Genomic DNA, 21,199 nt, shown 5'->3' on the forward strand with positions numbered 1-21,199 from the left:
AAAATGGCAAAGGACTCCAACGTATCTGCCCAAACCCCCCCCCAAAAAAAAAAAAAACCATGGGGCCACAAAGAGTCCGGCACATCTTGGCAACAGCAGCAATGACCCTCACGAAGGACCTTCTCTCGCTGTTGGGCAAAGCTAGAAGCGGCGGAGACTGATACTTAGCTGCCCAAGCTGGGCCCCAACAGAGAGTGCTAAGATGGACAGCAAAGAGACCAGTGCGAATTTCAACTTTCCATCCAACTGGATGGAAAGCCAAGTAGAAGAAACCTGGAAAGGTTGGGGGGGGGGGGAGGGATAGGTTCTGAAGGGGTTTGAATCCTTGCAGAGCATTTTGTATTTGATCCTGAAGGTAATGAGGAGCCATGGGAGTTTGTTGAGTAGGTGAAGGAATGGAGAATGGATTGAAGTAGGGAGAGATCTGAGGCAAGCACGATTTCCCCCTCCCTTGCCCCCAGCAGCTATTGTATTACTAGTATAAGATGATGAGGTGATTAATCCATGATGAGATCACTAAGTGAAGCAGAATAAAGCAAGAAAAGGATCCTGGACAAAACTGGGGAGATACTCATGGTTAAAAGGGGTGATCTGGAGTAAGGGCCAGGAAAGGAGACAAAGAAGTCAGAAAGGGAGGAGGAGAACCAGGAGAGCTTGCCTTGTCACAAAAAATGAGCAGTTTCAATGGAATAAGGCCAGAAGCCAGATTCTAAAGCATTAAGAATACCCCCCGACTTTTACATCTGCCCAACAGAGCACTGAGGGTGTAACAAGAGACTCCCCAGCAGGGGCCGTGCGAGCAGCTGTCAGCACAGAAGGAGCAAGAGGAAGAGCCCTCCCAGGGGAGCAGAGAAAGCCAAAGGGTGGACAAGTCTCTCCCCGTTCCAGGCAGGCCTAGGATGTGCTGCCAAAGTAATTGCCTTAAACACAGATCTAGCATGTGACTTCTGTACTCAACCAATCCCAACAACTCCATGTAGCTTCTAGGATCAAATATAAAATCCCTGGTAACAAAGCCAGGCTGAAGCCAGTTGGTTGGGGGAGCAAACTGTTCAAATTTTAAAATTGTGAGCGTTTACACCTGGGAAGACAATAAACTTTCCAAATCAGAGTTGGATATATTGTTTTGCTGATAGTCTAGACATAGGAAAGTGATGGAAAAAATGCTAATTATACAAATTAAATTGCAGTGTGTCATATTTTCCCCTTAAAGTACTGGCTGTTTATCTGCACATCACCACTTATTTAGCCTTCTTCATAGCCGGCCCCAACCTGTCTTTCCAAACTTGCTGGCCATTTCTCACTCTCCCTTCAGTATTCAGCCGTCCACACCAACTGGCCTCTGTCTCTCACACCCAACATTCCTTCCTTCCCTCCCTTCCTCCCTCCCTCCCTTTCTTCCCCTCGTTCCTCTCTCTTTCCCTCCTTCCTTCTTTCCTTCTTTTCTTCCCTCGCTCCCTTCTTCCTTTCTCCCTTTCCCCATTCTCTTACTTAATCTGATTATCCATTTACTTCACAAATACTGCTGTGTACCCATAGCTTGTGTGAGGCTCTGGGGGTGATATAAAAAAGGAAGATGGCAATCTCTCATGGAGATTATCCCCCAGTGGAGGATAGAAAACGCGAGATGTCCTTTCCAAAGTCTGTGCAAGAGAGACATTCTCTCTTGCTGGGAGAAATCCGACCTGTCTTGCTAGATGAAGGCTGCCTTGGAATGGTAGCTTCTCCCTCGTTGTATGAGCAGAGGTGAGCAATGGGCTAAGGAAGGGCAGTGAACAAGCTTCATGGGACATCCCCATCCTCCCAAGGTTCCAGCGGAAGCTCTGTCCCTTCCTGGCCCTGTCGCCTGGACTTTCCACTTCCTTTGGCTGAGCATGCACTGGGGAATACCCCCTCCTCCCAAGACAGGATTGCCCTGAAGACACCCTGCACCATTCTCTCGAGACTCGAGCTCTTGGGAAAGCTCTTGGGTGGGGGTCAGGGCAATACAAAGATCTAGCTTAGCACATCCAGGGAGGTCGGATAAATTAGGCTGGAAAGAAGGCTTCAGAGGCGAGGCATCGGGGTTCCCGGTCACTAGAAATTCATCACTTGGAGGAAATGAGAATAAACTGGGGTCAGTGTCCAAGAACGAGGCACAAAGCGGGAGAGAGCCACACAGTCAAGAAGGCATAAGGGGCCCTCTGGAGACCAGCACAGGGAAAGCAGGGGGAATTAGGAGTGGGGAGCTATTTCCCTTGTGGACTAGCTTCTATTTGGGGTACTAAGGCTAACAGTGCCCAGGGAGAGGAAGCATCCCTTAGAGACTGAGCGGTGAAGCTCACAAGCCAGGAGCTGGATGTAGGGAGCTTGCTGGACTCCCCGGGGAGGAAGCCAATTGCAGGGAGGCCTCCAAAGAGACCAAGGCCGAATGTTCCAGCAGCCTGGAAGGTGGGTGCACCTTCCTGCAGCCTGGTCAGAGTCTTGGAGCAGAGCAGTTTTGCATGCAGAGGGTTCAAGGCCATCTCCATCCCAGAGGTCACAGCAAAAGGGCTGGCTTTCCTATGCTCCAGGTGCCCAGAGGCCCAGCGCATCCTAATCCAGTCAGGAGACTGGAGGTAGCAGAGGGGGAAGGGAAGGAGAAGAGGCCTCCTAGAGCTTTGAATGCTGTGGAGAAGACTGGCTCTTCCCTGGGCAAAGCAACCTCTTGTGTGCCAAGGAATGAAGGTGGCAGAAAAGGTTCAATCCTTCTTTCGAAAGCACAGATTTGACCCTCTCACTCAAAAACTCTTCTTGGCTCCCTACTGGCCCTCAGGACATGGGGAAATGACTCAGTTTAGTGGGCAAAGGCCTCGGCACTCTGACTCCAGGCTGCTTTGTCAGCTTGGATTAACTCCCTTCAGTCTGGCCTTTGTGGGGCCGCCACCCCATGGGTCCCCACCCCGCTGCAGGGGTACCCCACAGAGCATCCTCAGGAGCCAGAGTTGAGTGCATCTCCTCTCCAGAGCCCGCTCTGCCCTGGCTGGCTCTCCTGGCGAGGAACCAAGGTTAACTCTCCACTAGCCCCAGTGCTGCCCTGGGACCAAGCAGAACCCGGCCAGCTTCTGGCTGGGACAGTCAGCTTCTCCCATGCCAGAAGCCAGAAGGGCACCCTTCATTAAGATGCATGGCTAAAAATGGACAGTAGGGGGCAGCAGGTGTCCACGTGGAGCTTTTGCCGAGCAATGAGAGAATGTTGGGGAGAGAGCAGAGGGGCAGAGCCCCACGGGAGGTCAGACTTCAGCAGTCTCAGTGCTCGGCTTGAGGAGAGCTGGGAGGAACTTGGTGTCCTCCTGTCCAACCCCCTGTAGAGAGGGAAACTGAGATCCACGTGGAGAAAATGGCTTTTCTTATGTCACTCTGATAAGACCCAGAGCCTCCATGGCCATATCCTGCTGACCACGTTGACCCTGAACCCCCCCATCTCTCTCTGTCTCTCTCTCTCTCTCTCTCCCTCACACACACACACACACACACACACACACACACACACATACACACACACACACATACACACACACACACACATACACACACACACATACACACACACATACACACACACACATACACACACACACATACACACACATACACACACACATACACACACACACATACACACACACATACACACACACACATACACACACACACACACATACACACACACACATACACACACACACATACACACACACATACACACACATACACACACACACACATACACACACACACATACACACACATACACACACACATACACACACACATACACACACACATACACACACACACACATACACACACACACACACACACACACACACACACACACACACACACACCCCTGTGCCAGGAGCTGCCTTTACTTAATGAGCCCCAGCTGAGCTGGGCTACCTGAATGTTCTCCTACTATGTTCTGATAGCCAACCACGAGCACTGCCCAGGACGGACCTAGGACATTTGGGAAGCCGCCCGTGAGCAGGCACGGAGCACACAGCCACCTGTGGTTAACAGTGCTGGCGGCGGGCGTGAACTCGGCCTTAGCTCCTAGGTACCTGAGGCTTCCCACTGAACACCCACCTCAGACAAGGGGGACGAGGGGCATCTGAAGCTTTCCCATGTGCGCACAACTTGCCAGTCGCAGAACCTGGAGCCCACACGGTACCTTCTGACCAGAGATGGTCAGGGCCAACGGCCTGAACCGTGGGTGCTGGAGGACTCCGGCTCCAGCGCCTTGGGCCAGAGAGGGACCAGCTCCAGTACAGTAAATCACAGAGGAGAGAAGACGGGTTACGTGATATTTATAACAAGCCAGGACGAAGCCGGCACTTTTTCCTTCCATCTCTATAATTATAACTTGAGCTCGGGCCGATCACAGTCATCACGGGTTGGACTGATGGTTAGGACAGAGGTAATTAAAGGCCGAGCTCTGTGCTGGGATTCTATTTTGGAAGGGGAGTGCTGAGCAGGTAAGCTGCCTTTCTAAAGCCAGCTTGTTCCAGTGGCTTCCCCACAGCCCCGACGCGGGCGGGAGGAGCTGCTGACTGGTCCCAGGGGACAGCCACAGCCACAGGTGAGGAGGCAGCTCCTGTGGCTTTTCTGAGGCCGAGACCCCGAGGCTTCAGGATCTGAGTCTGCACTTGTGGCCACACGGGAGGGGCTCGGAATGTTGGCTCGGTCCAACGCGAAGCGAGGGGCAGGACGTGCTGCCAGGTCTGCCGCGTGTAGCCTCTCACACGCAGCCCCCCAGCCTGCCCGGGCGAGCAGGACCCAGCCCAGACACTCCGAGAACAGCCCTGCTCTCTGTCTGGACACCTCCAGCCACTCAAATCAGGAGGGGATGGGAGGATGGGGTGTGGTGCCCCACCCCCAGCCCTGGAATCCAAAAGCTTTCTGTCAGACTCATGTGAAGACCTTACATAGCCTCATCCCGAGAGCAGCAGACAGATAAGACCAGGGGCCTGGGGTTCGGGGTACTGGGACAGAACATGCAGAACACCCAGTCCTTCACTGACAGCAGCCCCGAACAGACTCTGAGAAGTCAGCCAGAACTGGACCTTTACTCCACGTGCAGGGAATGAACTCAGTGTGTGAAGTGTTGGGACAGGGCAACAAACCACCCCACCACTCCCAGCACCTTCAGGGCCCTAACTTAGCACCTTCCCGGGGAAGAGATGGGATTTATTCACCAACTCCTGGAAAAACCGGATGATACTTGGTGGGAAAAGCCGTTCATGCTGAAAATGTCAGAGCAAATCCCCACCCCTTCCAGCTCCCCCACTCGTGTCCAGGTTCATTCATTAGTGAGCCGGGGGCAGAGGCAGAGTCAAGGTAATCAGGAGAGAGGAAGCATTTTAGCCTTAGCTTGCTCACACCTCCTCAGAGAAGATCTGGCAAATGCGCCAGATTGAATTCTAATCAGGAAACCCAAGAGAATCACAGTGGATTATTTTTCCAGGGTAGGGTGGATTAAGGAGACAGAGAGATCTGTGGACCGGGAAGTCAGGGATCCGTCCCACACCTGGTGGGAGGGGGCATTCTGGTAGCCAGGGACTGAAAGAAGGCTGAGAGAGGATCACAGAATAGTAAGAGTTCTCAAGGATTCCTGAGCAAGTTCTCAATGCAGGAATGGGGGCTGTCTGACAGTTTTTTTGTCTGTTACCCATGTCCCAATCATATATCCAGAGCAGAGAGGAATAATCAGAGCATGAACCCTAGCTACACACTGAGCAAGGAACAAATCCGGGAGGAAACTCCACTTGGGTGTTCTGAGTCCAGGAGCAGAACAGCAGTGACTTAGCCAACTGCCTACAGTTGGATAACTAGGGCAGGGATCCCAGATCAAAGAGGAGCTCAGTCCCTCTAAACCTACACAACCTCCCATCAGCCCAACAGTGGGTGAGTCCAGCAGTCTGCTGACACTACCAACTAAGGACAAGATAACATCCAAACATGGGTCAAGAACTGGCAGAACTCAGACCAAGAAGGCAGTGACAGACTTCTCTCCAGATCATATCTTTTGGGGAGCACTGAAATCTCACAGGCCTCCAGACCAGGCTGTGAAAGAAGCAGAAGGACAGAAGCTCAAGCCATCCTCTCCAGAGATAAGGAAAGCCTAGTTTTAATATGAAGTCCAGAGTCAAGAGGTAGATTGGGAAAAGGAGCAAACAGGAAAGATTAATTCAATCATGAAGAGCTATTGTGGTACCAGGGCAGCTGAAGAGAAAAATACAGAAGAAGAAAATGACTTAAAAATATCTTTGAGCCAAGCCTCAGAGAAAAATGCAGTTTGGACACAAGCCTAACAATAATTCTGAGAAGCTCTAAAGAAAGCTCCTTTTTTTAAGAGCCAAAAAGCATTTGAAAATAAAATTAAAACTTTGGAGGAAAAACACAAAAAGAGAATGAAGACCTTAGGATGAGAAGCACATGTTGTACTTCAGAAAATAACTCCTTAAAAATTAGAATTGACCAAAGAGACTCCAGAAGATATAAAGAAATGTTAAAAAAAAAAAAAAGTCAAAAAACTAGGAAACATTAATAGAAAATGCAAGATATTTCATAACAAAAAAATGACCTGGAAAACAGAATGAAGAAAGATGGTTTTAAAGTGAAAGAAAGAAAGAAAGAAAGAAAGAAAGAAAGAAAGAAAGAAAGAAAGAAAGAAAGAAAGAAAGAAAGAAAGAAAGAAAGAAAGAAAGAAAGAAAGAAAGAAAGAAAGAAAGAAAGAAAGAAAGAAAGAAAGAAAGAAAGAAAGAAAGAAAGAAAGAAAGAAAAAGAAAGAAAGGAGAGAAAGAGCCTATTTTTCAATTGTGTTTGGCACAGTTTACAAAAATTGACCATGAATTAGGGCAAAAACCCCTCACAATCAATTGCTAGAAAAATAGAGATATTAAATTCATCCTTTATTCAATATAATATCATAAAAATTATATTCAATAAATAACATTTGAAGCAAAGGTTAACAATTAGCTGGTAATAAATATAATCATAATGGATGCATTAAAGAACAAATTACAGAAACAAGAAATAACTTCATTAAAAATAATGACAACAATGAAAAGATATATCAAAATTTGGGGAATGCAGACAAATCAGGACTAAGGGGAAATTTTACACTCTAAACACATCACTAAAAGAGAGAGAAAAAGGTCAGATCAATGAATTGAGGGTGCACCTAAAAAATTAGAAAATCAAAAAATTAAAAATTCTTTACACCAAAATAAAAATCCTGACATATCAAAAAGAGGGTAGCAATATTGAAAGTATTTTCACACACACACACACACACACACACACACACACACACAAACCACACACATATACAGAACCCCCCAAAATATTGAATTAATAAACAAAAGTACAAGATGTTTTTAAAACCATAATAATAAATTAGATAGACCATTGGCTAATTAGATTATTTCTTTTAAAAAGAAAGAATAAAATTAAATTACCAGTATCAAAAACTGAAAAGCTGAATTTCCAACCAATGAAAAGGAAATAAAAATAATTACTTGTAGTTATTTTTTTCCAACAATAAGACTAGCACTTTAAATGAAGAAGATGAATTTTTACAAAAATAAAAATTGCCCAGAAGAACATAATGAAAAATAGAATACTTAAATAATCCTATCTTAGAAAAAGAAAGTTAACAAGCCAAAAATGAGTTTTCGAGGAAGAAAAAATTAGGACAAGATCTATTTATAAGCTAATTCTACCAAATATTTAAAGAACCATTAATTCGAATGCTACATGAACTGTTTGAAGAAAGGAGATTCTACCAAAATCCTTCTATAGATACCTAAGCCAAATAGGAAAAAAAAAAAAGAAAAGAAAACTTTCTTAATGAATATTAATACAAAATTTCTCAATAAAATATCAGAAAAAGGACTGAGCAATTTACCACAAACATTCTATACCAAAAACAGGCTATATTTATATCAGGAATTCAGAGCTGAACTATAAATATAATTGGCCACAATAACAAAAACCATGAAATAAAATAATTACAATAATCACTAAAGAAAAGGTTTTTTGATGAAACCCACCCATTACTGTTAAACAACAGCAACAGCAGCTAAGAAGCATAGGAATAATTATAGCTTTCCTTTAAATTATAAGTAGTACTTATCTAAAACCAAGAGCATTATCTGTAATAGATATATATAAACTAGAGAGTTTTCCAGTAAGAGTGGGAATAAAGTAAGGATGTAGTGCTAGTTCAAGAACACAAGAAAAAGAAATGGAAGGAATATGCATAGGCAAATAGGAAATGAAATGATTACTTTTTGCAGATAATATGTTACTTAGAGAATCCTGGAAAGTCAAGTAAAAAAAAACAGTGAAACAATTAACAACTTCAGCAAAGTTGCAGGATATAAAACAAATCCACAGAAATTGTCAGTGTTTCTAGGTATTCCCAATAAAATCCAGTAGGAAAAGATAAAAAGAGAAATTCCACTTAAAATAACTACAGACTAAAATATTTGGCAATCTACCTGCAACTATATGAACATAATTACAAAAATTCTTTACACATGTAAAGACAGATCTAAGTAATAGGAAAAATATTAATTGCTCATACCTAGACCGAGCCAATATCCTGAAAATTACAATACTATCTAAATCAACTTACTTACTCTATACCAAGCTTCCAAGGAATTACTTTTGAGACCTAGAAAAAAAATAACAAAATTCATCTTGAGCAACAAAATGTTAAGAATATCAAAGAAATTAATGAAAAATAGTGTGAAAGAAGAAAACTTAACAGTATGAGACCTCAAACAATACTACAAAGCTATAATCATGAAAAAAAAAGGTATTGGGTAAAAAGTAGAGCAGTTGATTAGTGGAATATATTAAGTATCCCATAAACAGAAGCAAATGACATAGCCTAGTGTTTAATAAACCCAAATATTCCACCTACTGGTTAGGAACTCACTATATGAATAAAACTGTTAGAGAAAACTGAAAAGTAGCCTGGAAGAAACTAGGCATAGTTTCTAAAATATATTGTTTTTCAAACCATACTCCAAATGGGTGCATGACTTAGACATAAGGAATGATATCATAAGTTAGAGGAGCAAGGAAGGAATCACTTGTCATATCTATGCATTAGGGAAGAGTTTGAGACCAAAATGGAGATAGAGACGTTCACAGTAAATAAAATGGTCAATTTTGATAGCATAAAATTAAGAAGTATTTTTACAAATAAAACCAATATGGCTAAAATTAGAAAAGAAGCAGGAAATTGGGGGGAGAGGGGAAAATCTGTGTGGCAAGTATCTCTGACAACAGTCTCATTTCAAATACATGTATATGGATGTATACATGTATACATGTGTCTGTATATATGCATTTTACACATTAAATCCATTTGTATATATACAATTTCTAATCGTGTGTAAAACAATTCTAAACATGCATTTTTATAGATTTTGAATTCCATATTCTCTCCTCCCTCTCCTCTCTTTAAGATGACAAGCAATTTGATATATGTTATACATTTGCAGTCATACAAAACATCTTTCTATATTAGTTGTGGGGAAAAAACAGACCAAAAAAGAAAAAAAAATTAGTATGCTTCCATGTGCATTCAGACTTTATCAGTTCTTTCTTTGGAGGTGGATGGCATTTTTCATCATAAGTGAAAAAAGGTCTCATTTGTAAGCTATATGAGGAACTAGTCCAAATTTGTGAAAAATAAGAGCCATTTCTTAACTGATAAGTGTTCAAAGGATGTGATTAAACATCTTTTTTAGAGGGAGAAATTCAAGCTATCAATAGCCATAAGGGAAAATACTCTAAGTCACTAATAATTAAAGAAATGCAAATTCAAACTCCTTTGAGATACCTCCTTACATCCATCAGATTGATAAAGTTGGCAAAAAGGGGAAGTGACAAATGCTAGAGGAACTGTGGGAAAACAGGTAAATTAGTGCATTGTTGAATGAATTAATCTGGCCATAAACAACTTATAACTGTGCTCCAAAAGCTATTAAACTGTGCACATTCTTTAAACCAACAATATCTTTAATAAATCTGTGCCCCAAAGAAATCAGAGAAAAAAGAAAAAGACTCATATATACAAACATTTGTATTGTAGCTGGTTTTGTGGTGGCAAAGAATGAGAAACTGATATGCTACCTATCAATTGAGGATTGGCTGACTATATTATATTTTTTCAATGTGATTTTTCAATACTATTGTGCTGGAAGAAATTATGAAGGGATGGTTTCAGAGAAATCTGGAAAAAATGTATATGAACAATGCAAAGGGAAATGAACAGAGCCAGGAAAACATTTTATATGACAATAACAATATTAGAAAGACAACTTGGAAGGGTTTGTGAATTCTAATCAACACAATAACCAATCATGCTTTCAGAGGATTCATGAAAAACCATGTTACCCACTTTCAGATAAAGAGGTAAAGGACTCAGAATTTCCAAGTGATGTATATGTTTACTGGACATGACTAATGTGGGGATTTGCTTTGCTTGATTAGACATATTTATAATAAGTTTCATTTTTCTTGCTCTATCATTGAGTGTAGGGAGAGATTGGGAAAGAGAAAATTCAGAAGTTTAATGAATGAATTTTTTAAAGTTATTGGATAGGGGGCAGCTAGTGTCACAGTGGATAGAGCACCAGCCCTGAAGTCAGAACGACCTGAGTTCAAATCTGGCCTCAGACACTTAACACTTGGACTTGGAGACAACTTAGCTCTTGGACTCTGGGCAAGTCACTTAACCCCAATTGCCTCAGCAAAAATAAAAATTAAAAAAATAAAGTTATTGGATTTCAAAACCCCAACCCCTCAAAGTTGTCCCCAGCCTGGTTGGGAATAGTGCTCAGCTTCTCTCTGGGACCCAGTTTGCTAGCACAATTTTAGGATTGGGAGAGAGAGCCCAGATTGTGTGCTCTAATTTACTAGCATAATTCTATTTTTTAACAAGATTGATAAACCAGAATATGAAAGGAATTAGTAAAGTTTTTAATAAAGTATCTACAAGCCATTCTCCAGTTGATAAATGATCAAAGAATATGAACAGACAATATTCTGATGAAAAAATTGAAACCATTTTAGTCATATGAAAAAATGCTCTGAATCACTATTGATCAGAGAAATGCAAATTAAGACAACTCTGATTTTCAGATTGGCTAAGATGACAGGAAAAGACAATGATAAATGTTTAAGGGGATGTGGGAAAACTAGGACACTAATACATTGTTGGTGGAATTGTGAATGCATTCAACCATTCTAGAGAGCCAACTGGAACTATGCTCAAAAAGTTATTAAAGTGTGCCTACCCTTGGACCCAGCAGTGTTTATACTGGCTTATGTCCCAAAGAGATATTAAAAGAGGGGAAAGGACCCACATGTGCAAGAATGTTTGTGGCAGCCCTTTTTGTAGTGGCAGGAAACTGGAAAGTGAGTGGATGCCCATCAGTGGGAGAATGGCTGAATAAATGATGGCATATGAATATTATGGAATATTATTGTTCTGAAATGATCAGTGGAGTGATTTCAGAGAATCCTGGAGAGATTTATATGAACTTGCTAAACAAGAAAGGAGAACTGAGAGAACATTGTACACAACAACAACAAGATTATACAACAATCAATTTTGATGGACTGGCTCTTACAGTGAGGTAATTCAGGCCAGTTCCAATGGTCTTGTGATGGAGAAAGCCCTCTGCACCCAGAGAGAGAGGACTGGGGGGGCTGAGTATGGATCACAACGTCATATTTTCACCTTTTTGTTGTTTGCTTTTTTCCTTCTCACTTTTTTTTCCTTTTGGATCTGATTTTTTTTTTTTTTTGCAGCAAGATAAATGTGGAAACATGTTAAGAAGAATTGCATATGTTTAACGTATCTTGGAGTACTTGTTTAGGGGTGGGGGCAGAGAAGGCAGGGAGAAAATTTTGTAGGAGTGAATTTTGAAAACTATCTTTGAAAATAAAAAGCTATTATTAAAAATTTTTAAATAAAGTATCTAATATTGTTCTCATGGAGAAGATGAAGAAATATGGATTAAATGGGTTTCATCACTGGTTACCTTGATTTTCCCAAAAATGAACGTAAAAACTGTTCACAGGTTATAGTCAATTCCTGGCAGTGACCCTCTAAATGAGGAAGTTGTAATTACTGACAGAAGGCAGGGAAGATGAAGCATATTCCTTTCTTTAAACTAAGTTACTAAATTGCAAACAGTACATAGCTCCATAATATGTTTCATGCTATTCTTGTGAAAAGCTGTAGAGAAGCCGACTGGTCCACGTCACAAGGAGACAGGTTTGGCTTTAGGTGCCATCTGCACTCGTGCTTTGATGCCAGCTGGGAAGGAGGCCTTTCAAGGAGGATCCCGGGCATCTGTGCTGGACTCTGCGACCTTAGACATTTTTGCCAATAGCTTAATGGATCGAGCCCTTATTTCAGAATGGTTCTCCCACTGTTAGCTGGAAGGGACCAGTGACCCAATTCCATTTAATGAGGTCAACAGCCTGAGAAACTAACAGGCGATGGGGAAATGCCAACAGCCCGAAGAGGGATCAGGGCTAGCCAAGACTCAATCATTTCAAATTCTTTCTCCTAATGGGAGTGGGATTCACGGGAGCAGAACGGGGGCTGAGCTGTCAGCTTAACAAAAAAAGGCTTCAGAAATTATAAAGAGGAAGGAAGTCCAAGGACAGAGCAATAAACTCAGTGACTCTGTAATACCTCTAAGCTCAAACATGAAATCCTCTTTGGCATTCAAAGCCCTCGTTGGTTGTCCCCTGCCCCCCAGTTGTCTCTCCTGCTGTTTTTGTACTGGTCTCACCCTCATGGACTCTGCAACTCAATAACACTGGCCATGACTCTGTGTATTTTCTCTGGATATCCTCAGAGAATACTCTCCTTCATTTGGAACTATGCTCAAAAAGTTACCGAATTGCACATCCCCTTTGATCCAGCAGTGCTTCTACTGGGCTTATATCTCAAAGAGATCTTAAAGGAGGGAAAGGGACCCGTATGTGCAAGAATATCTGTGGCAGCCCTTTTTGTAGCGGCCAGAAACTGGAAATTGAGTGGATGTCCGTCACTTGGAAAATGGTGAATAAGTGATGGTATATAAATGTTATGGAATACTACTGCTCTGTAAGAAATGACCAGCAGGATGATTTCAGAGAGACCTGGAGAGACTGACAGGAACTGATGCTGAGTGAAATGAGCAGAACCAGGAGATCATTATACATGGCAACAACAAGATGATACAAAGATCAATTCTGATGGACGTGGCTCTCTTCAACAGTGAGATGATTTGGGCCAGTTCCAATGATCTTGTGATGAAGAGAGCCATCCACACCCAGAGAGAGGACTGTGGGAACTGAGTGTGGAGCACAACAGAACATTCTCATTCTTTTTGTTGTTCTTCACTTGCATCTTGTTTTCTTTCTCATTTTCTTTCCTTTTCGATCCAATTTTTCTTGTGCAGCAAGAGAATTGTATAAATATGTTTGCACATATTGGACTGAACATATATTTTAACATGGATAACATCTATTGGATTGCTTGCCCTCTGGGAAGGAAGTGGGGGGAAGGAGAGAAAATTTGGAACACAAGACTATGAAACGGTCAATGTTGAAAAATTACCCATACATATGTTTTGAAAATAAAAACCATTAATAAAAAAAGAATATTCTCCCTCCCTTCTTTCTGGCTTCCTTCAAGATGCACCTTCTCCAAGATCAAGTTCCTCAGTGCCTCCAAACTCTTGTTTGAGAAATGGTCCAAATTTTTTCAATTCTTATTATAGCCTGAATCTCTTCAAATATTCCAAAAGACTCTTCTTAACAAAACTACAAAGGAATAGGGATGAGATTCCTTCCGCTCATCATGTCTCAGATACCCACAGATCACAAGGTAGAAAGCAAGATGGAAACAAGGTAGAAATAGGCCAGCTGAAATCGTGCTTTCCCTCCTCCTTTATAAGCAAGCACAGGAACTCCTCTCCAGAACGGTCTCTGTTCCAACCACACAGTAGAAAATGATCCTCCTGGTCACTCACAGGAGCTGGGATTGTCAGATATGCTGGCAGGGAGCCTTTGGGACCAAATTAACTACCATAAATACACCTGGAGTAAACCTCTTTTACAAAAAACCAGTGACACTCAAGGAGATGTGCTCTCCCTCCCAGACAAGTGCCCCATTCTTCCCAGAAATACTCGAGTAGGGCAAGACCTGAAGTCTGACCAGAGGATCTGGCTTCCCTTGTTGGCTTCAGGGCATTGCTTCCCTCTCCTTCTCCACGCTGTGGTAGGGTGTGAGCTCCCCAAACATGCCATTTACACCCAAGCCTTAAGGTATACAAAGAAGAAAGCTGAAGATACTCCTGCTTGCTGGGAGCCATCCTGCTCTGGTCACCTGCAAAGTCCAGCATGGCTTGTGAAATGGGTAGGGAAAGGGGGATAGCCAGGATGTCATCCTGGGAGAGGCCACAGGCACGGAGCAGGGACTCCGAGCTACCTCTGGGCTTGGTCGGTGACTTAACGTTTAGGCTTCCGTCTCAGGACTTTGTGAGAGAAGGAGTATTCCACACACACCCCTCTGTCCCCGTCCTCCCCACCCCCAACAAACACTGAATCCATTTTCACCCTTAATAATATAATATAACAATAACCCCCGATAAAGTGGATCTAAGGCTGCTTCTCTTCAGCCGCTGCAGAAGTCTCCTCAGGTGAGCGCCGAGAGGTACCAGAGAAGCCTGGAGTGTCTCCTGGGCCTCTGGCGATGAGGGGCCTCGGGGAGACACACCGTTCCTCTGCCTCCCCCAATTTCAAGCACAGAAAATGTACTTTCAGTAAAGGGAATGTCTTTTGAGCACGTGCCGGCCTTAGGGAGATATTGTCATTGTACAAAAACTGTCCGGCACAGGGCTGAGCGCGTGAGAGATGAACAAATGAATAAACAGACGAACAGAAAGAAGGAAGGAATCTGGTCCGGGCTAAACCCTGAGTGCCGGCTGCAGTTCTCGCAAAGAAGGAAGGCTGGGGGGAGCTGGGCCGAGTTGGGGGCAGAGCTGGGAAGAGTCCCCCTCCTCAGCTCAGCTGGGCTCTGGGATTCCCTAGTGCTGACCACTCGGGTCTCTCCTGGGGACGTGGAGTCCTGGACAGCAGCTTCTGCCCAGCTTTCCCAGGCTGACCAGATGAACCCCACCTTTCTGAGGAGGGGGGAACCTCCTGGCTCGGAGCAGGAGGGGAAGAGGGAAGGCTCTGGAGTGCCCCGGAGATCTCCCCCCCCTCAACGTCTCTTATTTGGCCAGCGAGGTTTGCTGCTCGCTGATGGGCTGGTTTTCATTTGACAACAAGCATGGATTGAGCTCCTACAATGTCCCGAGACTGCTAGATAAGGGGAAAGGCACAAAAGTGAGGCAGCCCCTGGCCCAAAGGGGCTCACCATCTAACGGGGGAGACAGTGTGCTAACAAATACACAAAGCCACCTCTCTCCAGGAGTAATTAAGGAAGGAGGGAAGGCTCTGGAAGAGGAGGGAGTGGGGAAGGCTTCCCGCACAAGGGATTTTAGCTGGGACTTGAAGGGGAGGTCAGTGGTCAGAGCCCAGGAGGGAGAGAGTTCCTGGCCCGGGGGATGGTTGCCCAGAGTTGGAGGGTCCGTTCAAGGCACGGCCGAGAGGGAGGCTTGAGCAGGAGGACGCCCCAGGCCTGGAGCCACCCAGCAAGAGCAGCATGGGGCTGGCCTCCTGGGCAGGGCTGATGGTCCCCAGGGCAGGCCCCGGGAGTTCTGCGGGGTGCTGGCCGGGACAGCACAAAGATAAATGGGGCACTTTGGAAGCTAAAAATGCCAAGTGGTAAGCCGCAAGTACACCTCTGGTCTGTCATTAGCCGGGCACTCCAGCGGGCCGGGGAGCCAGCCGCTCCTTCGCGGTCAGTCTCCCCTTGGCCACCCCCACTGTGAGCGGCCAGAGAGGGCCAGCCGGACAGGGTCGGGCTAGGTCACCGGCTCTTGCCATTGAGAGCCTGGGCAGCCAAAGGACAGAGGTCCCCTGTGAGCGAGGGCAAAGAAATCATCCTGTATCCTGAAATCCCAGACTCAGGAGTAGGGGCCCCCTGAGAGGTCCTGGAGAAGCCCCTTTGCGCCTCACCCAGCCCCCTCAGGGTGTCCTAGCATGTCATGAGAGCCGATTGTTAAATTTTCAGGGGGTGAATTTACACCTCATGCTTTGGGTAAGGCGACATTTCCAGGCTTGATTTAGTGTTCTGTTACTGTCTAGATGTGAGACTAAGGTGGAAAGAAAGTTAATGAAGCTAAGTTTAAGCACTTACACCAGACAGCTGGGGGAGGGAGGCCCCCTTGGAGTGGGAGCCCTTTGAAAGCAAGGCTTTGGGGGCATTTGGAGGGGAGGGGGAGCACAGCCAGGCCTGTAGTGAGGACTTCTCCTGACTGACTGACTGACTCATCACACTAGTCCTGTGACCCGCCCCCTGCTCTGGCCGTCCAGGCAGCCTCTCCCCTTCCAGCCTTCCAGAGATCAGGAGATGCTAGGGTGTCCTTCCTCGACCCCACACCGTCCCTGTTCTCTGCTTAGCCCCTCCCTGGCTCTTCACCAGATTATCCACCTCTACTCTGGCACCTAAAAGCCCAGAACACGGAACTCGGGTTGAGTTTTAACAGGGCAGAGTCCAGGAGACAGAATGTCCTCAACAGACCAGAATATCTGGCTGAATCCAGTCAAAGGAAATTTTAATGCCATTAATGTGAAATAAAAAAATCAAAGTTCAAAAGAAATCAACTTCCTAAGCATGACTCATTCCTAAAAGATCTGAGGGGTCTTAGTGGACCTCGAGTTTCAATGTGAGCGAATAAACATGGTAGCCCAAAGATTGAGTGCATTCTTAGACTCTGGATAGTCAGAGCTGGGATAGGGAGAGTAGGTGATTCTCAAAGCACCGAAGCCTCTGGGAGGCGCAGTGAGCATTTGGGTGGGGGTGGGAAGGCTGCAGAGAGTTGGGTGGAACTGAGGCAGGAAGTGGAGAGGATGCTATGAGAAGAGGGGAAACAGCAGGACGCATTGCACCGGCCTGCCCAGGAGAGACTCAAGGATGCTGTGAGAAGGGGGGGACAGCGGGATCCTTGCACCAGAGACCACCAGCCACCTTGGGTTTGGGCATTCTGCAAAAGGAAACTTTGCTTCTTCCACCTCCCTCTTTGGGACTTGCCCATCCCTGGGGGAGGGTCCCTCAGGTGTGAAACCTTGGACCGGGTGTTACTTCTGCCTCTGGCCCGGCTCTGGCCCTCGTCCCCTCTCTCCTCGGTGGTCTCCACACCCCCGGCCATTCCCCATCCCAAGCCACCCTCCACACACCTGCCAAGGTGACAACCTGGAAGCGTGGGCTGTCACCCCTCCCCCCCAGGAAATCTTGTCCGCATTTAAAGCTCTGCGGGGCAATCTCCTCCTGTCTTTGCAGTACTTTTACACCTCCCTCCCCTCTAGATGTCACAAGATGACTTGGTTCTCTGGGCAGGCGAAGGCGTTTTGGGTTGGGTGCCAGCTCTGCGGCCCCCTTGCCAGTCCCAGCGCATGGTGCTCCTTTCCCACTTCGGATGTCCACTCTGCTCTCCCTCCTCCCACACTGGGTGCTGCCTTCTTGGGTCCCATCCCTGCCCCCGCCTTCCCCCTGGGCCAACCCTCCATGCGCTTTGTGGGTGTCCTGTCCCTCCCCACTTGTGTTCCTCCTCCTGCCACAATAAGCTTTTTGAGGTGAGGGGATGTTTTGGCTCAGCCCAGTGCCAGGAACAGCCATCATTCCGGAAGAAATGTTTGCCGACTCCTCCCCATACATGCTTTACCCCAGCCTGTGTCCGTTGCTCGGCCCTCTCCGTACTGATGTGTTTGTGGCAAATGGCCCCACTCTATGGGGGACTACTGTTCGTGTTATCAGTGTCTCGACTGTGAGCTGATCGTGTCAGCTAGCGGCCTGGGCCAGGGAGCGCGCGGCGGGGGCTCGGGCCTTTGCTCTCTAGTGCAGGACCCGCACCGGGCCTCTTCGGGCCTCTGAGGGTCCAAGCTGGTCCTAAGCCTGGAAGGAGGTGCGACTGTCGGTGTTTCCAGATTCATTCCCCCCGTTTAAAGATCACTCGGGAGTGGGAGACCAGAGGCAGCCTCTTGGGGGGGGGGGTGAGCAACCGGGTGTGAAAATCTCTAGGGATGAGGAGGGGACAGTCCAGGTGCTCCAGGGCCTGCTGTTATCTGAGCCCAGCGCTTCAGCCTGTGGCTCTCTCTCCATGCCCAGTAAGAGTCATTTCAGCAGGGAAAGCTAAGGTGAGGAGACCCTGAGCCTTCTCACTCTGGGGTGCCTTCCTGCTCCTCCCACAAGAGCCTCAGTGTCCCAGCTCCGAGCACCCTCTCTCACTGTCCCCCCGCCTTCTCTACTAGCTTCCTCCAGTCTCAACTAGCACCCCATTTCTTGGAGAAGTCTCCCCCAGATGCCCCCCAAGATTGCCTTCCCCCATCTCACCGATAGCTCCCTGAAGCCAGTTCTGGCAGAGTGCCTGGCACACAGGCAATAAATCCAGCTGACAAAGAACAGGGCGGACCACATTTCCCCATTTCCTCTGGGCCCAGCCTTTGGGTGACAGCAAAAGCCCTTTACATCGGGGCTCTTTTCTCCCTTCCCCACTGACTGACCCTGGGTGTGAAGGCAAGGGGAAAGCAGCAAGGCTCCTGCCTGGATCCTCCCCTGGGAACGGCCCGCCCCCCACCCCGAGTTTCCGGCCGGCGCCCTCCCCGGGTGCACAGAGCAGGCAGTGGGATCTCTTCAGCCTGATGACTTTATTCTGTGGACAGGCGAAGGCATTTCGGTTTGCTCTCCAGCACGTGCCTCGGGCTGCTTGCCCCCCAGACTCTGGGCAGAAACAGGAAGCTGCTTTCTCAAGTCTTGTGCCTATTGTGCCAGCTGGATTCTGGGACTCGGCCCGGACTGAGGCTGAATAGAGAGCAGAGGACCCCGCTCTGCCCAAGGGGGCCGTCTATGGCCCTTGGAAGTAGACCAATCACCTCCTCCATCTGCGTCCCTGTCCCAGAGTCAGCTCCCGGGCCTGGGAGCTTCCTGGCCGGATCAGCCTCGTCTGGGCCAGAAGAGGCAAAGACCTCCACGCTGGAGGGAGGCCGCAGGCCAGGCTGAAGAGCTTTTTCCGTCTGCATCATTTCGGAGCGCCCGCAGCTTCTAGCTGGGGCCTGGGAGCAGGGGTGGGGGAGAGCTGGGGCTCGAGTCTGCCCTTCGAGGCTACTTCCCCACAAGGGCCCAGGAAAGGGGGATGGCTCTCACCAGACACTGAAGGCGGTTTCCTGGATCCTCCTTCCGGAAGAACCCTCTGAAGAGTCGGACAAGGAGGGTCTCAGTGCTCCTGCCCAGTGTTCCCTCCCTCACCGACCCAAGGGGTGGATGGGCAGGGGCCCACCCAAGCCTCAGGACAGCCTGCTCCTGCGCCCAAAATCCCCAGTGGGGTCTGCAGCATGGGGAAGCTTCCGGGCCTTTTGGCCCAGAGAATGCTCCACTGACCACTGGGAAGAAGTGGATGCTGGGAAGGGTGATTGCCCTCCTTTAATCTCGTGGGGGTCATTGCTAGTGAAGCTTTCCCAGACAGTCTCTGAAGCCTTCAGCCTGGGGGGGGTGAGCCCTCCCTTCGCTCCAGATGTAGACACAGGCTGTCCCGAGGGGCCATGAGGGCTTCTGGCCCCGCCTCAGGGGCAGAGCTGCCCGGATGTAGGACAGCAAGCTCAAGTCCTTCTAGCCCCCGCAGCAGGCTGGGAACGCTGCTACCCCTCCCCTCCCCCTCCCCTGCCCCTCCCACACCACAGCCGAGCCCTTAGTCTTCTCTGATGCTTCGTGTTATGTTTGCCCAGCTCGGAAAATTCTCCAGGTCAAACAATAACCGTCCCCAAGTGTTGATGGCCAGAAAGACACAGATCAAGGAGATTATGTTCATCACGAAGCCGGCTTTCACCTGGAACAAAGGGAGCCAGTCAGCACCTGGGGGGGCCTCCAGACCCCCTCCACCACCCCCAGCCCCCGGGCAAGCTCTGCCCACCATCCCGGGAAATCTGAGCCCGGCCCAGCCACGATTCGGCCGGATGCAAGCGGCTCCGTCTCCCTTCCCCTCTGCGGCCTTCTACTCATTTGTCTTCCCCGGCATGTGGCCCCATGTGGGTCCGACCACAAACCTAGATCGTGGCCACTGTTCCCAAACTTTCTCTCCAGCTTTCTGCTAACTTTGATCGCTGAAACCTCCCGAGATAGCCCGGGGTTCCCCGCTAGATTTCCTTCTTAAGGACCATGCCTTAAATCACTCAGGCTCTCTTCCATCGGCCAACCACGGGCCCAGCCCAAGCGGAGCGTGAACGGCAACGGCTTCTGCTTTGCTCAGAAACTGAGGGTCTTCCCCTCCCAGACGGCAGGGTCTGGGGTTTTGGCCGCTGGGCAAAAAGAGGCCGCTCTCTGCCTCGGTTCCTATCTGGCTTTACTCACTGAATGGGAGCTGCCACAGTCAAAACGGACCTGGGAGAGACCTTAACTCAAAAAGCCCGAGGTCTCCCACCGCATCCCCAGCCATCCTGCCGTGTACCTTGCCCTGGAGCCAGAGGGTCTGGAGGAGAGACCGAGGCTGGGAACTTGGGGCAGGCCTCCTGCCTCACTTAAACCCAATTCACCTGCAAGCCTTAGATCACCACAATTTTGTGGCCCAAGGAATCCCCAGCACCCCCAGCCATCGTTCTCCCGGAGAATGAGAGCTTTTTGACCGTGGGATGGTTTTTTATACATGTACGGCTGGCACTTAGCAGTGTTTGGCACGTAGTAAGTGCTTTATAAATGCTTCTTCCTTCCTTCACTCACAGAGAATCAGAGTTGAAGAATCTCAGAGGCAAAACCTCGACAAGCCCACCAGTGCCCACTGGAGCCTGGCATCTGCCGCCGGCTACAAATCCCTCTGTGTGTTTGTCTCTTCCAGCCCCAGGATGCCCTGGCCGTCTGTCCACTTGTCAGCCATGATCCAAACAGAAGGCATTCTTCACCCACTTCTCCTTGTGTGGCTACTTTGACCTAAGTAGTTTATGTGATCACAGATCTATCTACTTTAGGAAGCTCTGTGATATTCTGGGGCTTGACACAAAC

At 47.4% G+C, this 21,199-nt stretch overlaps 1 protein-coding gene across 1 annotated transcript in view; it reads right to left on the reverse strand.

Annotated features, from left to right (window-relative positions):
• Positions 1 to 18,839: 18,839 nt before the first annotated feature.
• SLC13A5 (solute carrier family 13 member 5) overlaps positions 18,840 to 21,199 on the reverse strand; it is a 19,322-nt gene continuing 16,962 nt past the window's right edge. Inside the window, exon 12 of the mRNA XM_074297722.1 lies at positions 18,840 to 20,033. Coding sequence (XP_074153823.1) covers positions 19,896 to 20,033 — 138 coding nt within the window. The 3' untranslated portion in view covers positions 18,840 to 19,895. The remainder of the gene's footprint in view (positions 20,034 to 21,199) is intronic.

Source organism: Sminthopsis crassicaudata, chromosome 3, assembly GCF_048593235.1.
Source record: "Sminthopsis crassicaudata isolate SCR6 chromosome 3, ASM4859323v1, whole genome shotgun sequence".
Taxonomy (NCBI): domain Eukaryota; kingdom Metazoa; phylum Chordata; class Mammalia; order Dasyuromorphia; family Dasyuridae; genus Sminthopsis; species Sminthopsis crassicaudata.